At 43.4% G+C, this 17875-nt stretch overlaps 4 protein-coding genes across 7 annotated transcripts; 3 read left to right on the top strand and 1 right to left on the bottom strand.

Moving 5' to 3' along the window:
* The first annotated feature begins 357 nt into the window (after window positions 1-357).
* Window positions 358-5750, top strand: LOC114856391 (zinc finger protein 569-like). Of its 2 annotated transcripts, XM_055508737.1 has the most exons (3): window positions 358-594; window positions 1055-2326; window positions 3309-5750. In XM_055508737.1, exon 3 carries the CDS (start codon window positions 3343-3345, stop codon window positions 4807-4809), a length of 1467 nt encoding a protein of 488 aa, XP_055364712.1. In that variant the 5' UTR covers window positions 358-594; window positions 1055-2326; window positions 3309-3342; the 3' UTR covers window positions 4810-5750. The 2 variants fall into 2 exon arrangements, with proteins under 2 accessions (XP_055364712.1, XP_029008158.1); XM_029152325.3 differs by having other exon boundaries at window positions 359-594; window positions 1055-5750.
* A 298-nt stretch (window positions 5751-6048) lies between these two features.
* gpank1 (G patch domain and ankyrin repeats 1) lies at window positions 6049-8185 on the top strand. The gene is made up of 4 exons (XM_029155772.3): window positions 6049-6802; window positions 6885-7026; window positions 7104-7179; window positions 7485-8185. The coding sequence occupies exons 1-4, from the start codon at window positions 6365-6367 to the stop codon at window positions 7924-7926; spliced, it is 1098 nt and encodes a 365-aa protein (XP_029011605.1). The 5' UTR covers window positions 6049-6364; the 3' UTR covers window positions 7927-8185.
* Window positions 8186-9109: 924 nt separating this feature from the next.
* Window positions 9110-12736, bottom strand: LOC114858441 (cytochrome P450 3A30-like). Of its 2 annotated transcripts, XM_029155692.3 has the most exons (14): window positions 12438-12736; window positions 12267-12360; window positions 12134-12186; window positions 11851-11950; window positions 11510-11623; window positions 11330-11418; window positions 11059-11201; window positions 10845-10972; window positions 10572-10653; window positions 10337-10497; window positions 10182-10249; window positions 9916-10074; window positions 9527-9689; window positions 9110-9442 (listed from the first exon to the last, which is right to left on the bottom strand). In XM_029155692.3, exons 1-14 carry the CDS (start codon window positions 12506-12508, stop codon window positions 9329-9331), a joined length of 1539 nt encoding a protein of 512 aa, XP_029011525.1. In that variant the 5' UTR covers window positions 12509-12736; the 3' UTR covers window positions 9110-9328. The 2 variants fall into 2 exon arrangements, with proteins under 2 accessions (XP_029011525.1, XP_029011535.1); XM_029155702.3 differs by lacking the exons at window positions 12267-12360; window positions 12438-12736 and having other exon boundaries at window positions 11510-11694; window positions 11796-11950; window positions 12134-12156.
* On the top strand, window positions 12631-16577 carry LOC114858446 (cytochrome P450 3A40-like). Of its 2 annotated transcripts, XM_029155716.2 has the most exons (14): window positions 12631-12722; window positions 12890-13069; window positions 13160-13253; window positions 13636-13688; window positions 13788-13887; window positions 13972-14085; window positions 14181-14269; window positions 14357-14505; window positions 14663-14790; window positions 14878-14944; window positions 15028-15188; window positions 15467-15693; window positions 15797-15959; window positions 16264-16577. In XM_029155716.2, exons 2-14 carry the CDS (start codon window positions 12999-13001, stop codon window positions 16351-16353), a joined length of 1506 nt encoding a protein of 501 aa, XP_029011549.1. In that variant the 5' UTR covers window positions 12631-12722; window positions 12890-12998; the 3' UTR covers window positions 16354-16577. The 2 variants fall into 2 exon arrangements, with proteins under 2 accessions (XP_029011549.1, XP_040928121.1); XM_041072187.1 differs by having other exon boundaries at window positions 13788-14085.
* Window positions 16578-17875: the final 1298 nt, after the last annotated feature.

Here is a 17875-nt window from a genome sequence, read left to right as displayed (position 1 = left end):
TTTTCAGACCTGATGAAACCAGTGGCGTAACTACAGAAACCTTAAATGGGGCAGCGTTGGACTTTTTCAGGGGGTTGTTTGTTGCAGTACTAAATAAGCTTTCATTTCATTGAATTAATAAAAATGTACACAAAGATTTGAAAGCTATTTTTTGACAGATAGTTTTCGACGGATTACCATTGCAGCAGACTGGAATAAATTGAAGTTGAATATGTGTAGTATTAATCAAATAACCGCGAGCGAAATAATTAAACAGAAAAAGGTGATGGTGGTAAAGAAATCCCGTAGAAATATGTGGCATGTAATTCTGTATGAAGAGACGCGCGTGCACTGCGCCTCCCTGCCACAGGGGGCGCTGTGGGTCGGCGTAACAAACCCCGCGGAGCTCTTGTAGGGTCCGGAAGAAGGACTGCAAGCATGGTGGGTGTATTTACTCCTCATGTTGTGTTTTCTGCGCGAGTCCGGGTGCAACGCAGCAGCGTCGTCCGTCATAAAATCAGAGTTCGGCGCTGGAATGAGCCCCGTCCCGGCGCAGACCTGCAGCCGCCGCTGACGCCGCTCCGCGTGTGTGACTTGTGACTCCGTTTGGCTGCGGTGAGTTTTCGTCTCCTCCTCCTCGGTTGTGCGTCAAACGGTGTCTCTCCGTGTGTAAACACACCTTGCGGTTGTGCGGTGTTGGCGAGAGGCCGCTGTCACGTGCGCTGGACCGACTGTTAGAAAGCGCTGAACGCGTCGGAAGAGACGTCACGTGGTTGCTTTGTTTTTATAATACTGCAGTTTGGCGTTTCTGTGTCCGTTGACAGGGGCGGTCAGGAAGCGCGTCTGCCCCGGAGCCCCCGCCCCCTGAAGGGGGCCCAGCCACTACATGCTCCACTGAGTAGTTTCTCCAGAACACAGTAGCAGTATTAGACGTATACGTTGTATAATATCTCTCCGTTCTGCATGTTATGGGTTAGAATAACATCTCTTCAGTAATTAGACTTGTAGGTACTTGAACAGCATAGGGTTTGAGCATTGGTTCAATTGACCTTGTGTTTGTTTGTTTGTGTTACAGGTTTTCTGGGCTGACTAATAGTAAGACTATTGCTGGAGGAGAAAAATCCATACAGCACAAACATGGGTGATGCGAGTCTGGAGCAAGATGAGAATACACAAAAAACAAAACACAACGGCTCTCTGGAGCTTCTCCCAGAGCCACTGCTCATAATCATGTCCCCACCTCCTCCTTATTTACCTGTGCCCAGGGAACCAACTGTCTCTTGGCATAAGTGGATTAAAGCTTTTGAACAGTACGTCGAAGTACTTGGTGAGAACAAGCTTGTGGACTCCACAAAGTGTGCGCTTTTACAGAACTGCCTGGGCCCAGAGGGGCAGCGTATCTTCACATCACTGATCCAGGGTGAAACAACATACACAGCAGCCATTTCAGTGCTGACAGATTATTTCAGCTCTGATGGTAGATCTCAGATGTCTCGTCTCAAATTTCATCAGAGAGCCCAGATGCCTGGAGAGACTTTGGATGAGTTTGTTTCTGCCTTAGAAGAACTGCTGACTCACTGCAACTATGGAGACTTGAAAGAAAAACTTTTACTGAATCATCTGATTGCAAAAACAAACTGCCCACAGCTCAGAGACAGGCTTCTGTCAGAGAAAGACACTCTGACCTTGGCTATGGCATTGGTTATCAGTAAAGAGGTTGAATCTGCTTTAAATGAATCCGAACCCTTAGGTGTTCATGAGGTCAGTGTGGACATTGGAGATGATTTAGATCCTCCTGCCAAAAAAAAATCCAGAAGAGGACGGCCTCGGCGTGGAGAGGAAAGGTCAAAAACACAACCGGCTTTGAACAAGGCTCCCACAAAACCCTCCAGCTACAAAGACAACTACTATTACAGCAACGATATGTTATATTATAGTGATAGTGACGACCCTAGTCTGGGTGAAACCAGAAATAATGTTCATAATGGGGCCTCTTCAACACCTCAGAGGGTAACGTCAGAAAGCTTTCACGAGACCTGTGGTGATTGTAATTCTGATGATGAAGACTTTGTTTTATCCCACACCAACTCAAAAGGGCCCGTCTGTCCTATCTGCGTTGACCGCCACTTTAGAGATGGGAACAAGCTCGCCAGACACATGAAGACGCACACAAAAGAGAAACCGTTCAGCTGCCCCATCTGCTCTATGTCCTTCAGCCAGTCGTACCACATGAGTCGCCACCTGAGGAACCAGCACAGTGCCGAGCGGCACATCTGCAACGCCTGTGGGATGAGTTTAGCAAGCTTTGCAGAGCTGGAAAGTCACAAGAAGACGCATATGCCTCAAGGTATGTCATCTTTGGATGGTGCAGATACTGGAGACCATTCAGACACACCCCTACAAAGAAAGAGAGGACGGCCTCCGCGTGGAGAGAAGAGGATAAAAGCAAAACCAAGCTTGACAAAAGCGCCAACAAAACCGTCGTCACACAAAGACAATCCTTGCAGTGATAATTTGTTTTGTGACGATAATGAAGATGTATCCAAGAGTGCGGATGAGACTAGTCTGGATGAAACCAGCAATTATCTTGATGGTGATAGTAATGAGGCCTCATCATCATCATCATCACAAACGGTGGTTGAGGAAACCTGTGATAAATCTAGTAAGCACAGTGGTGGAAATAATGTGGTTGTTGAGGGTGACAATAATGAAGACTTAGTCAGTACTTCAACCAAAGGTCCTCACTGTCCTATCTGTAACAGACACTTCAGAAATGCCCACAAACTTGCCAGACACATGAGGATGCACACGAAGGAGAAGCCGTTCCGCTGCCCTATGTGTGCGATGCCCTTCAGTCAGTCGTACCACATGACCCGCCACCTGAGGAACCAGCACGGTGCAGACCAACATGTCTGCTCTGTCTGTGGGATCAGTTTTGGGAGCTTTGCAGAGCTAAAAAGTCACAAAAGGAAGCACATTTCTGAGTTTTTGTCATGTCCAAACTGTAATGAAAAATTCACTGATGATGTTGCTTTTTTAAGCCACATCAAAACACATGACAAAACTCAATCAGAGACTGGGAGACAGAGCTTCCAGCAAATAAATCAAGGTGTAATTCATTTGAGTAAAAATGTGGGTGGTGATTGCAATGACAATGTTGCTGAAGGTGATGCAGATTCTGGTGGAGGCGATTCTATAGATGACGAGTCTAACGTTATTAAGACAGAAGACAAAGGATCTGATAAAGCTAAATCTGGAGGCAATAAGGCTAAAATGGTCTTTTCTAAGAGAAAAACAAAAGGTCATTACTGTCCCATCTGTGTCAACAGGTGCTTCAGAGGATCAAACAAACTTGCCAGACACATGAGAACGCACACAAAGGAGAAACCGTTTACTTGCCCTGTCTGTTCTCTAACCTTTAGCCAGTCCTACCACATGACCCGACACCTGAGGAAGCAGCACGGCTTGGGCCAGTACATCTGCCCCAAATGTGGGAAAAATCTAAGTAGCTGGCTAGAACTGAAAGCTCACAAGAGGACTCATGCAGTGGAAGGCCTGACATGTCTTGCGTGTGAAAAACAGTTCAGAGACAAAGCAACACTTGTGAATCATCTTAAATTACACAAGAAGGTCCAGCAGTCCAGTCCTCGAAGCCTCATCTGTGGAGACTGTGGCAAAGTGTTTGGTCGCATGTATCATTTGAAAAGACACATAATGACCCATCGTAAAGCAGCAAATAGTGAACGTTACAAGTGCCCTGACTGTCAGAAGAACTTCGCCTTTCCACAAGACCTTAACAAACACATGGAAATTCATCTGAAGGAGAACAATGGGACCTGTCCAAAATGTGACCAAACCTTTAACAGCCCAGAGGAACTGGAGGCGCACATGGGAGTTCATGAAAAGTCCTACGCTTGTAACACCTGTGGGAAGAAGTTTAAGGTGGAGTATGCGCTGAAGAAACATGAGCAAAGCCACCAACACGAACAGTATTATTGTGCAATGTGCTGCAAGCACTTCATTAAGCTTTCACACTACAAGAGGCATATATTGGTCCACGACAGGCGAGAATCCAAGTGTCCTTACTGCGACAGCGTTTTTCTACAGCTGACAGCGTTGAAATATCACTTGCGGACCCATACAGAAGAGAGACCCTACCAGTGCACCTGCTGCATCGAGACCTTCGAAGACAAGGGCATGTTGGAGCAACATTGCCTCAAACACAGGAAGTTAAAGAAGGAGAGGCCGTACTCATGCACCAGGTGCGATTATGCTTTTGCTACACTGATGGAGCTAACGGAGCACATGACAATGCACGAGGGAGAGCAGCCACAAAACTGCCCCATCTGTGGGAAGACCTTCCTGAACAAGAATAAGCTAGAAAAGCACTTGACCATCCACACCGGGGAGCGACGCCACCTGTGCTCCATCTGCGGCAACGGCTTCCCCTCAGCCGCCAGCCTCAAGCTCCACATGCACGTCCACACAGGCGAGAAATCCTTCCAGTGTCCGCAGTGCAGCAAGTGTTTCAGGTCAAACAGCAGTCTGCGGCTGCACAGCAGACAACACTGGGAGGTGCGGCCCAGCTACAAGTGTCCCGACTGTGGCAGAACTTACGGCCGCATGACCGAGCTGAAGATGCACCAGCGGTACCACACTGGAGACAAACCATACGCATGCACCTGCTGCAGCAAACGCTTTATTAGCAAAGACAAACTGAATGTTCACATGAGGATTCACACCGGGGAAAGACCGTACTCCTGCCCTCACTGTGGCCAGACATTTACACAGACTGGGGACAGAAATAGACACATAAGTAAATGCCACTAATGTGATACCACACTAACTCAGTCACTGCATTTCCAATTGAAGTGTTACTCTAGATGATGTTGCTTTTAAATAATCATACTGCCTTTTTTGCATGTTTATATGGGCAAGTAGCATAAGAATATATTCAGATGCGAATTTGCCATATTGTAAAGGAGGAATAAGAGTCCAAACTATACTGAAAGCCTAACATAAGCAGATGTAACCTACTTTAAGCACTACATTTATAAAGATGTTTGTTCTTAAATTTACTAAAACGAAGAATGTTCAGTCAACATCTCTTCCAATACACATGAAGCAAGTTGAAATATAAATCTGCTTTCCACACTTGATCATTTTAGATTATTGGTGCTACAAACATATTTAACATAAACAAAAACCAGCTATGTGTAAAAGACATTGAAGTTTCAGATGTAAAGTTATCATTCTGGAATTTTCCTAAATTAGGTGATTTTTTTGTTTACTGCTTTGTGAATTTGCAGGAAGTAAATCAGCCACCTAATGCAGCAGACTGTCCAATAAGAACTGTGATTTATGATTTTAATGTCTTGTATGACTTGAAAAGCCAAGGAAAGCAGTGCATTTTGTACCTAATGATTGTTGGGGGAGGACGTGTAAAATGCTGTATTGTGTCAAAGGTTGTGCAGTATTACTAAATTATTTTGCCTTGCTGTTTTCTGCAAGCTTCATTACCTGAATCAACAAAACACTTCAGTCCTCTTTAACACAAGCTCTTGCATGAGGGTGCAGCTTATCTCACTCACCTCTGGCCAGCATGTGGAATTTTCACATCAAATTTTGCCAAAAAGTCTGCCGCCAATACAATCATAGTGACACTAATTGATTAGTTGTCGTGTTCTTTCTTTTATTTTATTTATTTTTTTGTTTCAATGTAACCAAACATTTTGTAACTGTTCTATAAAATAAAGCAGTTATTCACACGACTACTTCATGTAAGGTGATGTCATTTCTTACCTTCAGGCAGGTGAGAATCTGTGTTGTAATTACTATTATACTGTACAACTGTACTATATGTGACCCTGGGATGGACTGATGACATGTCATCAGTTAGTCCAATATAATCAAAGCAGAGCTGTGGGTCAGACTCCCTGGTTCACAGTATAACAGAAAAATCCAGTCTAACAAGGCCTTTTATGACACCATATTATTTTCTGTTTTAGCGGTAGCTGTACAGCATCCAGGCCGACAGGTGGCAGCATTCACAGTTATGCATGTTTTGCTCCTCTTAGTTTCATAAACCGGAAGCGTAGTGTCAGCTTGTGGAGGTGACTATTTGTATTGTTGTTGATATACGAGGCTTTGGTGTATTTGAAGTATAATACCGATGTTAAAAGAGGCTACGCTATGTTGAAGCTCGTTAGCTTACGCTACTAGTTAGCGTTAGCCCTCACCAGCCGAATTTATTGAACAGTAAAGTAAATTTGAAGTCGCTATTTAGCCACATTAGCTTGTAGCTAACTTTGCTACATTAACAAATATAGTCTTAGTTGAAATGTGAAATTGTTGCAGTTAAGCCACTCGACACGCAACTGACTTGATGGCGACGTTAGGCTTCACTCCTGCCAGCCAGCAGGATGTATTTTGTATTGAAACGGAACAATCCCGTTGTAAACCCACCAGTGTTCTGAGCGGCGAAGAGGCCAGGCTGTTCTACGAAAACGTAACAGACTGTGACAAAAAGCGATGCGCGTCCTCGGGTGCGATTATCAAGACAGTGAACGGCAGAGAGCGGAGACAACGAAGCACCGTGTGTAGCAGACGGAGGAGGAGAGTCAGGACTGAGACGCATCAGGATCAACGTGACTCTTTGGTGCAACGAGGAGTCGGTGAAGGTGAAGGTGGACCGAGAGGAGAAAGCAGCTCTTCCGAGAGGCTGAAGGAGTTCCAGGGGCTTCGGTTGCTGCGCTGCGCCCACGAGGGGGACGTCTCTGGGGTCAAAGAGCTGCTCACAAAGGCAGTCAACATCAACTTCCAGGTACAATATTGCCGCTGTGTCACTTCCATATGAACTGCATACGGTCAGCATTACTGTAATCGCTTTGTGTTTTCTCCACTAGGATACGTTCTTCTGGACGGCCATGATGTGTGCCAGCTGGTCAGGACAGAGGGCGGTGGTGAGGCTGCTGCTGGAGCGTGGAGCGGCCTGGGTTGGAGTGGTGGATACACAGGGCAGGGATGCCCGAGACCTGGCCGTAGAAGGTAAAACCACGCAGCTCTCATTAGTAGGTCAACATGCAGCGCACAGGCGAGTTGATTCATTCTGTTTTGTTCCATAGCTGGTCACGGTGATGTGCTGGAGGAGTTGGACGGTTGGGGAACAAGTACACAGAGAGACACACAAACCGATTCCAGGTGAGAGGAGCCAGGTTGAAGTAAACTGAAATGGGACATGACGTGAGGGTTAATAAAGTTAAATCAACCTTTGCTTTCATCCTGTCACTATTCTAACTTCTAATTAAGCTTCAACTTCACGAGGGTAATTATAGCATTTGATCAGCTGTATTAAACCACACAATCAGTACTGAGGCAGTTTGTCCTTGCTCCAGTTTTTCCTTTAATTCGTGCTGTGTTAAGTTGCTTCGTCAGCTCAAAGGTGTTTTAAAAAAACTGTCATCTGTTCCCTCACTCATGTCATCTTCTCTTGTGTTTGACTTTAGTACCCCACAGCCTGAGTGGTGCAGTGTGTGTTGTAGTGAGTACCACGGCAGCCTGTCATCACATCACTCATCTACTCTGCATCAGTTTAGTTTGCGGCGCCCTCCTCCCACCCCGTACTACTGTCTTCCCCCTTCCAGCAAAAGCTACAAGATGATGGTCCGATGTGGATGGAAACCAGGGACAGGTCTGGGACCAGAGGGAGTGGGACCAAAACAGCCTGTGCCAACTGTGCTGAAGAGAGATCAGAAAGGTCTGGGGTATGGACAGACAAAAAGGGCTAAAGTTACTCACTTTCAAGCCAGAGATCATGATGCTGTCGAACTACCATTCAAGGATAAAGAGGAGAGGCTAGGGAAAGGGAAGAGGAAGGAGGAAGGTAGGCTAAAGGAGCAGAGAGATAAGAACTGGGAAAGAGATTTTCGTGCCTCTTTTTATCTTTGAACTCTTTCTATGTTGTGTCAACTTATTTATAAAGGCTGAAGGTTATTGTGAGACTTTTTCGTTGGAGGAAACCTGATAACGTTTATGGCTAAAGCTGCTACTGAGTCCATTTAAGGCAAGAGTGCACCAACTCTTATGTAATGTCCTACTATGTCATTGGTCTCTTCAGTCTTTATCACACCTGTGTTTACTCTGTGACTTGGGTGATGTTCTACAGATTGTTTTATATGATAATAAAAATAGAAAACATTTCCACTTATTTTCTGAGCCTTTGTATAAAGTAAATCAGGAGTAATTCATAGCACTAACTGCTGTAACTGACTGTCTGTGTTTTTTGCAGATGATGTTACATAACTATCCAAATCAATTGTGAGCTCTCTTCATAGCAGCTGCAGATACCTTCTCACCTACTGTAGCACATGCCTAAAATCCCATGTGACCAGTGAGTCACATGTTTCCACACGTCTGCCTTCTCACGACATCTTGCTTCCTTACATTTAGCAAAGGAAAACATTACCAGCCATTCGTTCAGCCAAAGCAGAGTGCTATAATCTGGACTTTTCCTGTGGTTCCATGTTGGGATCAGACGTGCTTTTAAAAGCGTTATTTCAGCAAGTTTATTAAAGGTCAAATACAATCAACTCAACTGAGTTCAGTATTATAGACAAGTGCCACATTTGTGTTTTAAAGGCCAGCTGTAGACGACCGGTGACCCAGATAAGCCCATGAAATTTCCAGGACTACTGCGTGACACCCTTTGTAGCTTTATCTACTCAAATAAACACCCTCATTAAAATAATTACTTAAAGCTTTTTACATCATGATAATGAAAATGTCTGTTTATTGTACCTCAACAGGCATGTAATAAAACTTGTTTGTACAATGCTTTCTAAAGGGGATATTAATTTTTAGAATCCATGTACATATAATGTATTTGCTCTATATACTGTAAATGTTTTATTACACCCTCACAGATTGAAGGGAAATACAGCAAACCAAGACCCAACCCAACTGGACCCTATGGCAAAGTACAGCAACAAGATCCATAAAACGCCTGAGTCATCACAGTTGTGACGCATCACACTGAGTCTTGTATGATGCCTTCATGGAACTGTTGTACTGTCATCATTTGTGGCCGAAACCTCTTTAAAGAGTGTTGTTCCTCAGTAATTACCACTGAAACTTCTAAATTTAAAATGATTTATTTCCTTAAACATTACAAACCTCTTCACAAAGGCTTATCACTATTCTATAAGTCTGTAAATGCCACAAAATGTGTTTATTGAGCACCCCCAGTTCATAGTATTTTTCATCTTATTTATTTCGCTTTTAACATGATCTCGTGTTTCTATCACTTGTTTGTTTCATGGTTTTACAAGCTTTTCACACAAAAAAAGGACGCTCACTCTTCGTTCTTCTTCTCACCGTTCTCTGAGACATTGGATCGTGTCACCAGCTTTAATTTAATGGGTCGTGCAGTACTAATAAATGTTGTGGCAGCCATCTGCAGGGGGATCTATGGCACACAGAGACTTGGTAAGTGCTTTGTTAAATAACAGCAAAGATGTGAACGGTGTCGATATGAGTATGAATGAATCACCTCTGTCTCCTCACAGACGGAAAAGACAAAGTTCTGCAAAACCTCCACCAGGGCCAGTTTGACCACAACCAGGGCAAAGCGCATCCCCAAACAGTTCCTGGGCCCAGCACCGAAGGGCAGGTAAGTGTATGGATTAATGTTCTGCTTGTTCTCCTTACTAAACCTGGAAGAACACACAGATAAGTCAAAATCAACCCACATCTTGGAAAGCAAAGTCATCGTTCAGCGCTTTGAGAAAAGTGTCACTTCAAAGGTGAGATTTCTGTTTACACAGCTGAAAAGACACATGAGATCATTATGTAACAGCTCACGTGTTTTTAAGTTTATAAAAACCAATATTCAGCCTCACTGTATAGTATGGTTTCACCAGGCACACATCCTGCCGGTACCTGTCGGGTTTGAAGGCTTCGGGCTCGGGCCACAACTCTGGGTCACGGTGCAGAGCGAACACTGGGATCATGACCATCATCTCCTTTGGGATTGTGATTCCATTGATCTTCACAGTTTCTCTGGCAGTTCGTTCCAGACGTGTAGCTGAAGGGTAGAGCCTGTTCACAAGGTCAGTTAGTGTCATTATTTAATTTCAATGTATTTGTTTAACATGGACATCACATATGCAGTGGGCAACCAGATACCAGATACCAGATTTAAATACCTCAGACTCTCCTTGACCACACTGTCCAGATATTCCATCTTCATCAGAGCTTCATATTGAACTGGAGCCTAGAACGTTGTAGCAAATCACACTTTGATTTCTGGCACTAATTTTAAAAGGTTGTTTCATTCTGGACTGAAATAACAGCAGCACACCTTATTCGGGAAGGTGGAGTCTATTTCCCTCAGCAGACGCTGCATGACTTCAGGATTTGTGGCCAAATTGTAGGCCAGGAAAACGAGAGCGGAGGCACTTGTCTCGTATCCGGCGAACACGAACAGTGTTGCTTGAGAGAGGATCTCGTGCTCAGTGAGACCTGTCGGCCCAGACAGGACGAACTCAAACACGCTGGCAGACGACAGTGAATGTCAAATCGCTGATGTGAATTACCGTTCCTCTGCTTCTCATTCATGGGTTCATGCATCTTGGTGCTCTGATAGTTCATCATATGCTGAAGGAAGTCTCCCAGTTTCTGAAAGCAGGCGATATACATTTAATTACTAGCTTCTTACTGTACGTTTTAGATTGAGGTGTGTTTGGACTAAATGCATTGTTGCTGATTCTTCACAGCGTTTTCATATTTTAGGTTATAAACCTGGTTTATGCAGCCAAAGACAGAACATTAAACCATTTTTTCTTACGATAAATGTGTTTTGTTCGAACCTGATTCAAGACGTCATTTCGTTCTCCCTTCACCTTCTCCAGAAGTGTTTTAAAGTAAGCGGTGGAAGATTTGGGAAAAATCGAGACACCCAGCAGGTCCAAGAGAGGAAGAACAAAGGGAAAGCAGCCTGGACAGAAAAAGAGAGCTCACAATTCATTTAATTCCAAAGCATCACTGTTCATATGTAGAAAGACGTGTCAACAGAAACAGTACCTATAGCAATAACAAGCAGTTTGGAGATGTTAAACAGATTGGAGGCGTGGGTGATGAGGGGACCTGTCGGGTTGTTGATCGAGTCCATGTCCACACTGAATGCACAACTTCCCATCACATCTACGCTGTAGGGTCCAAAGAAGCTGAGACACGTCAAGACAAGTCAGTGGAAGTTGTTGTTTCAGTCCGGTTTTACTGTAACTGTAGTGTAATTTCAACATAATGGAAGTTTTTAAGTTGTGTGGAACTAGTCCCTGGGTGGATTCCTCACTCTTTCATAGTAACAGTGTCACCATCCTGCACCTTGGACCGCAGACTGAGGGTCAGTTTCTTGGAATGATGTTTCATAATGCCAAACATCTTAAGAAGAAGAACAGTGCAAAATAAACACAAATGCATTAAAGCTGAGGGCGAAATATTTCAATCCACTCACATCTGAGCAGACTTTTACCTCTTTTATGTGACCAGAGCTGAAGAAAGGAGAGAGGGTGTTACGAATCCGCCTCCACTGGTCGTTCTCAGCAAGAGACACCCCATCAGAGAGGTCTCCTGAGAGAGGCAGGTTCTGCAGGAGCATAGAGGAGGTAGCGTCTTGTATTGGCTAAGTAGCATTTGGAGTAAAACTAACAGTCGAGCCTGAAGCAGGAAATGAAGGTTATGTGTAGTTAGCTCATTGTAACTAATTCAATTAAATCACTAATTAAATCAGTAGACCGACATCAGTGAGGACTTTTCACCTGACTCCGACTCCAACTTTTTGTTTTGAGTCTGCGTAATCTTGCGTGTTCTCACCCTCCGGTTGGTGAAGTAGGTGAAACATTCTTTCACCAGTATGGTTTTCAACATGTCGGGATCCATCACAGCCATCACAGGCGTCCTGAACTCATACAGGCTGGACATTCACATAGACACACACTCAGATTGTGGGCGTTATGTGTAAATTTCTACGTGATAGAGCATTTCCAGATGACACATTGCAGAGAGAGCATCCAAAACAGGATGAACAATGTCCCTTGGAACATTAATAATGTGTAGCTTCTCATATTCTGACTTATTCTAAGCTGCGTAGACTCACCCCCACACTCTTCCATACTTCTGAGCACACGCGACGTCGGCTAAGTAGTAAACCTTTAACAGAGAACACATATTACTTTGTACACACAGTAATTGTGTTTGGGAGCTGTGTCTATACTTGTAGTGATACATACTTTGTTGAGTCGACCAAATGTACCCCAGTACATGACTGGCTTTGGACCAGGGATCCCCAACTTTTCAAAGACTCCGTATGACCAGTAGCCGTACCTGTGCAGAGCAAACATGAGAACGTGCCTTAAAGTCAGCACAGATTTGGTTCCTTAGTGCATTTTTCCAACCCTTACGTTACAAACAGGCAGAAACATGTGATCAGCAGAGTCCATGTTTCTAAAGAGAAGAAAGGAAGAAACCCCATGATTCTCTGTGTTGGTCCGAAGTGAGATGATCCCTGTCCTGCTTTCTGTGCCTGTGTTGGAGGAGGGGTCTCCCTGTGTTACATAAGAGTGTGGTCGGGTACTTCCTGTTCTTCCTGTTCTGGTTTAGATTTAGAAAGAAATAAGAAGAAAGACGAGAGCTGAAACGCTGGAGTTTGAAATATCCAGTGGAGTTTTGCCTGGACATGTCCTTGTGTGAGTACAGCCTGGAAATCAAATGTTTGTATGTAGGTCTGAAAAGCATCACAGCTTTTTGAAGTTATTAGACTGTTAATGCGTCTGTTCTGTCTGTCAATGATTCACCTCACAACCCCTCCGCTCATTGGTTCAACTCTCACACACTGGCCCTACTCACGCAACAGGTTGGAGCAGGAGGACATAAAAGCTCCGGCCGTGGTTTGAGAAATCAGAGACACTCCCAACACCGCTGACAAGAAGAGGACAAACATCAACGGGAAGAAGCAAGCAGACATGGGCCCCCTCTTCTATTTCTCTGCTGAGACATGGACCCTCCTGGTCGCCCTAATCACACTAATAATTGTGTAAGTGTATGGAAATTGGCTTTGTATAATATTTGTAGTTTGCCGGCATTCTCTGTCGTCTGATCTTCCATCTCCGTTTGTTTTCTACAGGTATGCCTATTGGCCCTATGGAGTGTTTAAAAAGATGGGCGTCCCTGGTCCCAAACCTCTGCCGTTTATAGGCACAATGCTGGCGTATAAAAAGGTTGGTAAATGTTGTATTCTACAATTTACTTGTGCTATTTAATATACTTATTATCTAACATTTAAATGAATATAAAACTGACTTTGTAAATACTGTAAACCATACTTAAACCTATATAAAATTACAATGACAACATTTTAGTTTCATTAAATTTCATTTAGAAATTCTATTAAACATGTTGATGTAATAATACAACAATACAGTATTTTGTCCTATTTATAAAATATTCCAAAGTCTGTGTTATGTGTTAACTTACTTTATTGTGAGTAGGTTGCTTTAAAGTTTATATTTTTAAATGATAAAAGTTTGGAAGACTGTTTAAGTATGTTGGTTTATTAAAGAGTTTATTTTTATTGAATAATATTACTTCTCTTGTTCTTAGGGATTTGTTAACTTTGATCAGGAGTGCTTCGACAAATATGGGAAAACATGGGGGTGAGTGTGTTTGTTGTACAGTAACTGTGTCTACAGGTCTCTTACTGGTGATTTATTATTTTACGACTCACCATCTGTTCTTTTTCATTTCATATTCAGCATTTTTGACGGGCGCCAGGCTGTGTTGTGTATCACAGACCCTGCCATGATAAAAACTATTCTGATAAAAGAGTGTTACTCATTGTTCACCAATCGAAGAGTACGTACGCACACACACGCCATCAATAACACCTTTATTGCTGCTTTTTTTTTAGTTGAACTAAATGCTTCAAACCTGTTACAGAACTTCCAGCTGAACGGGCCGCTGTACGACGCCGTGTCCATCGCTGAGGACGACCAGTGGAGGAGGATCCGCAGCGTCCTTTCTCCATCCTTTACCTCTGGGAGACTGAAAGAGGTGCAAATGCTCTCTCCCAATATTTGGGAAAAGTCTTTTATTTGTAAAAACAAAGTTTTTATCCCCATTCTTTTCTCCATCCATGTCTGTCTCAGATGTTCAGCATAATGAAGCACCACTCCGCCAACCTGGTTAGCAGCATGAAGAAGAAGGCCGACAGGGATGAGCCCTTGGAGCTGAAGGAGTGAGACTTTAGCACCAGATACTGAATGAACCGTGATGTGTATGTGACGTGTAATGTGACGTGTGGCCTGTATCTCCTGCTTCTTAGGTTCTTTGGGCCCTACAGCATGGATGTAGTGACAAGCACAGCCTTCAGCGTTGACATAGACTCACTCAACAACCCCTCGGACCCGTTCGTCGCCAACATCAAGAAGATGCTGAAGTTTGACTTTTTCAACCCTCTTTTCCTCTTAGTTGGTACGGTTCAATGTTTAGGTTTTCATTTGTTATTTTTAATTTTGTCATTTTACTGACTGGAAATATAAATGTGCCCTAGTGGACGTTTACATCAGCGAATGCAGCGGTTGACTTCTCTCTGTCCCTGACAAATGTCTTACTGTCTGTCTTTCCACAGCCTTCTTCCCCTTTATGGGTCCCATATTGACCAAATTTGACTTTTCCTTCTTTCCACTGTCTGTGACCGACTTCTTCTACGCTGCACTGCAGAAGATCAAGTCTAACCGGGAAAGCAGCAAGCAAACAGTACGCCTCTTAGTGGCCTCTGACCAAACGTACTGATGCTTTCATCAGCAGATTCAGAAAAATAATACAGACTGTTTATGCTTTCAGAGTCGAGTGGACTTCCTTCAGCTGATGATTGACTCCCAGAAAAACAATGGGGGGGTGGAGGAAAAGGGTGAGCTACTCCGCCACGCGTTCACACACACGACTCCACGCCGTAAAACATTCCTTAATCACAGCTCACCGCTCTCCTCTCAGGTTTGACCGATCACGAGATCCTTTCGCAAGCCATGATTTTCATCTTTGCTGGATATGAAACAAGCAGCAGCTCTCTGTCTTTCTTGGCCTACAACCTGGCGAGGAACCCTGATGTCATGAAGAAGCTGCAGCGGGAGATTGACTCCACCTTCCCCAACAAGGTCCGTCTGCAAACAGCTCATTTAAGCTGCTGTACCTGTTTGGTTTGTGGCCTCTAGGGGGTCAGGAGAATCCCACAACAACCCAACCCTGTGATTCAGCACAAACCTCTGCAGAACACGTCTTTACTGACAGCAGCTGTTGATAGGAAAAATGTCAATCATACAAAGAAACTTGCACCAAAATAAAAAAAAAATATACAGTTAGGGTCCTGTCATTGTGACATTTTGGAGTCCAGGTTTCGGCTCATCTTGAGTTTGTGTGTCGTGTGTTTGCTCAGGCTCCCGTTGAGTACCAGGAGCTGATGCAGATGGAGTACCTGGACAGCGTCATCAATGAGTCTCTCCGTCTGTACCCCATTGCTGCCCGTCTCGAGCGTGTGACCAAGGCAACCGTGGAAATAAATGGCCTTGTGATTCCAAAAAATATGGTTGTCATGATCCCCACGTGGCCCATGCACCGGGACCCCGACGTGTGGCCCGAACCCGAGGTGTTCAGACCTGAGAGGTAAGGAATGAATTTAGGCCAAAGCATTGGTTGAACATTTAATACGTTTCTGCATTCATCTGTGATTCATTTCTTTTGTTAATCTATTGTATGTTACAAATAGGTTCAGCAAGGAAAACAAGGAGACCATAGATCCATACACATATATGCCTTTTGGGGCAGGGCCCAGGAACTGCATTGGGATGCGATTTGCTCTGGTGGTGATGAAACTTGCTGTGGTGGAGATTCTGCAGAGTTACAGCTTTTCCGTTTGTAAAGAGACCCCGGTGAGTCCTGGTTTTTATTTCACCGTCCGTTATTGCTCATTTCAATTATTATTTACAGCTAGCGCTACAGTTGCATAATATTAGATGTGCAGCATGCGCCGTTGTCCAAAGATCAAAGTCACTTCCTGACACAGCACAAGACACGCTACAGCTCTCACAAGTATATTATTGCTGCTGTAACACCACAAATAACACATCCATCTGTTTTAGCATTTTGCTTTTATATAAGAACCTGCACATTAACAATAATAATACTGAATTATTTGCATCGTTAACACCTATTTTCCATGTGCTTTCCTACCAGATCCCCTTAGAGATGGACATCCAGGGCCTGCTTACACCTAAGCAGCCAATCAAACTCAAGCTGGTGCCACGATCTGAGACCTCCTGCTAAAAAGGCAGGATGACAGTTTATCATTCTAACCGAGCTGCGCAGACATGTGCTGAATGAAAACAAAGACACAATGTTACTGTTAAAGTGCAGTTATGCGGTTGTATTTTCCTCTGTACTTGTCTTTTTTGTTACTGTCATAGCTTTTATCAATGTCAACCCTTAACAGAGTGTCAACAAGCTCATTTTCAAAGCTTATGGTAACAATAAACTAAAGAGTGGACCTATGTTCTGTACGTTGTCTTTAAATTGTACATTATACTTGTCAAAAATTAGGCATTTTTTTAGACTATACAGACACACTATGCACTTCAGCTTAAAACACACTTATTGTCTTTTACGTTGTCATGACTCACACTCATAAAATACAAATAAGCTAAACCCTTTAGATTTATTATAACCAGTTGAACCACCTTTGGCACCAATAAACTCGACCAAACACCTCCAGTAGCTGTATATGAAAGCTGCCTAATAAGAAGACATTTTGGATAGTTCTTTATGTTTGATTTTTATGATGCATGGTATGAATGACTCTCTTGAAGTCACTTGACAGCATTTCTGTTTTTCTATTGCGTTAACTATCCATGCCTCAAGGCAGCAAAGCAGCCCCAAACTGTTGCCCAGTATATTTGCTGTGTAATAGCTCAAGAGGGACATTTACTCCACAATATCAGGTAAACCAGTTCTACGAGTTAGAAAAAATACCTTGGGAACATTGTGTAGCTCTAATCTGCAGGTGCATTGTGTCTGTTTTTTGTTGAAAGGTGGCTCAACAGGTTATTTTGTCCCACAGTTTACATACATTTCCACCAACACTAAATCAGATTAGAAAGGATTATATATTATTAGCGTAAGCACTGTACATTTTAACAACATTAACAACAACATTTTATAAACTTGTAATTTAATAATTATGAATGTCATTAGTCACATTTTTGCTGATGTGAAATGTATATTAATTTAATTTATATTGGCCTCCTCTACAAACCCTCCAAATTGATAATACAACTAGTGGCTTAAATACCTTTTGACCAGATATTTCAATAATAACGTGCAGTAAGTGGTGTACTATTTGTGATTAGTTGTATCTCAACGTCGCCCTCGTGCGGACGATGCTTATTTTTTGTTCCTTTGACACTTTGTGCTCCAGTTCTCTCGGACATCCAGACTCCGCGTTTTCTAGCCATCTTGTTCTTTCCATGTTTATAAACAGAGGGCAGAGATAAAAAAAAGAAAAAAAAGAGGTGAACAAACCAGCCACACTGCAGACACCACATGCTCCTGTGATTGTGACTAGGAAATGGTTTGCAGGTAGCTGAACAAGATGATACCTGCGCATTCCCACCATGCACCAAACCACTGAATGCACATGTAGCACAGAACATTACACTTGACATCTACGCATAGTGACTCAAACTGGTTTGATTTCCTGCAACTTCATTTATTGAAGTTCTGACTGCACACGTGCAGATGTTACTACATGAACGCAAAACCTTGTGCACCGGTCAGATATGGGATAAGTAAA

Source organism: Betta splendens, chromosome 1 (assembly GCF_900634795.4).
Source record: "Betta splendens chromosome 1, fBetSpl5.4, whole genome shotgun sequence".
Lineage (NCBI taxonomy): Eukaryota > Metazoa > Chordata > Actinopteri > Anabantiformes > Osphronemidae > Betta > Betta splendens.
Note: the sequence above shows the minus strand (reverse complement) of the source record. Positions and strands in the feature narration are given on the sequence as shown.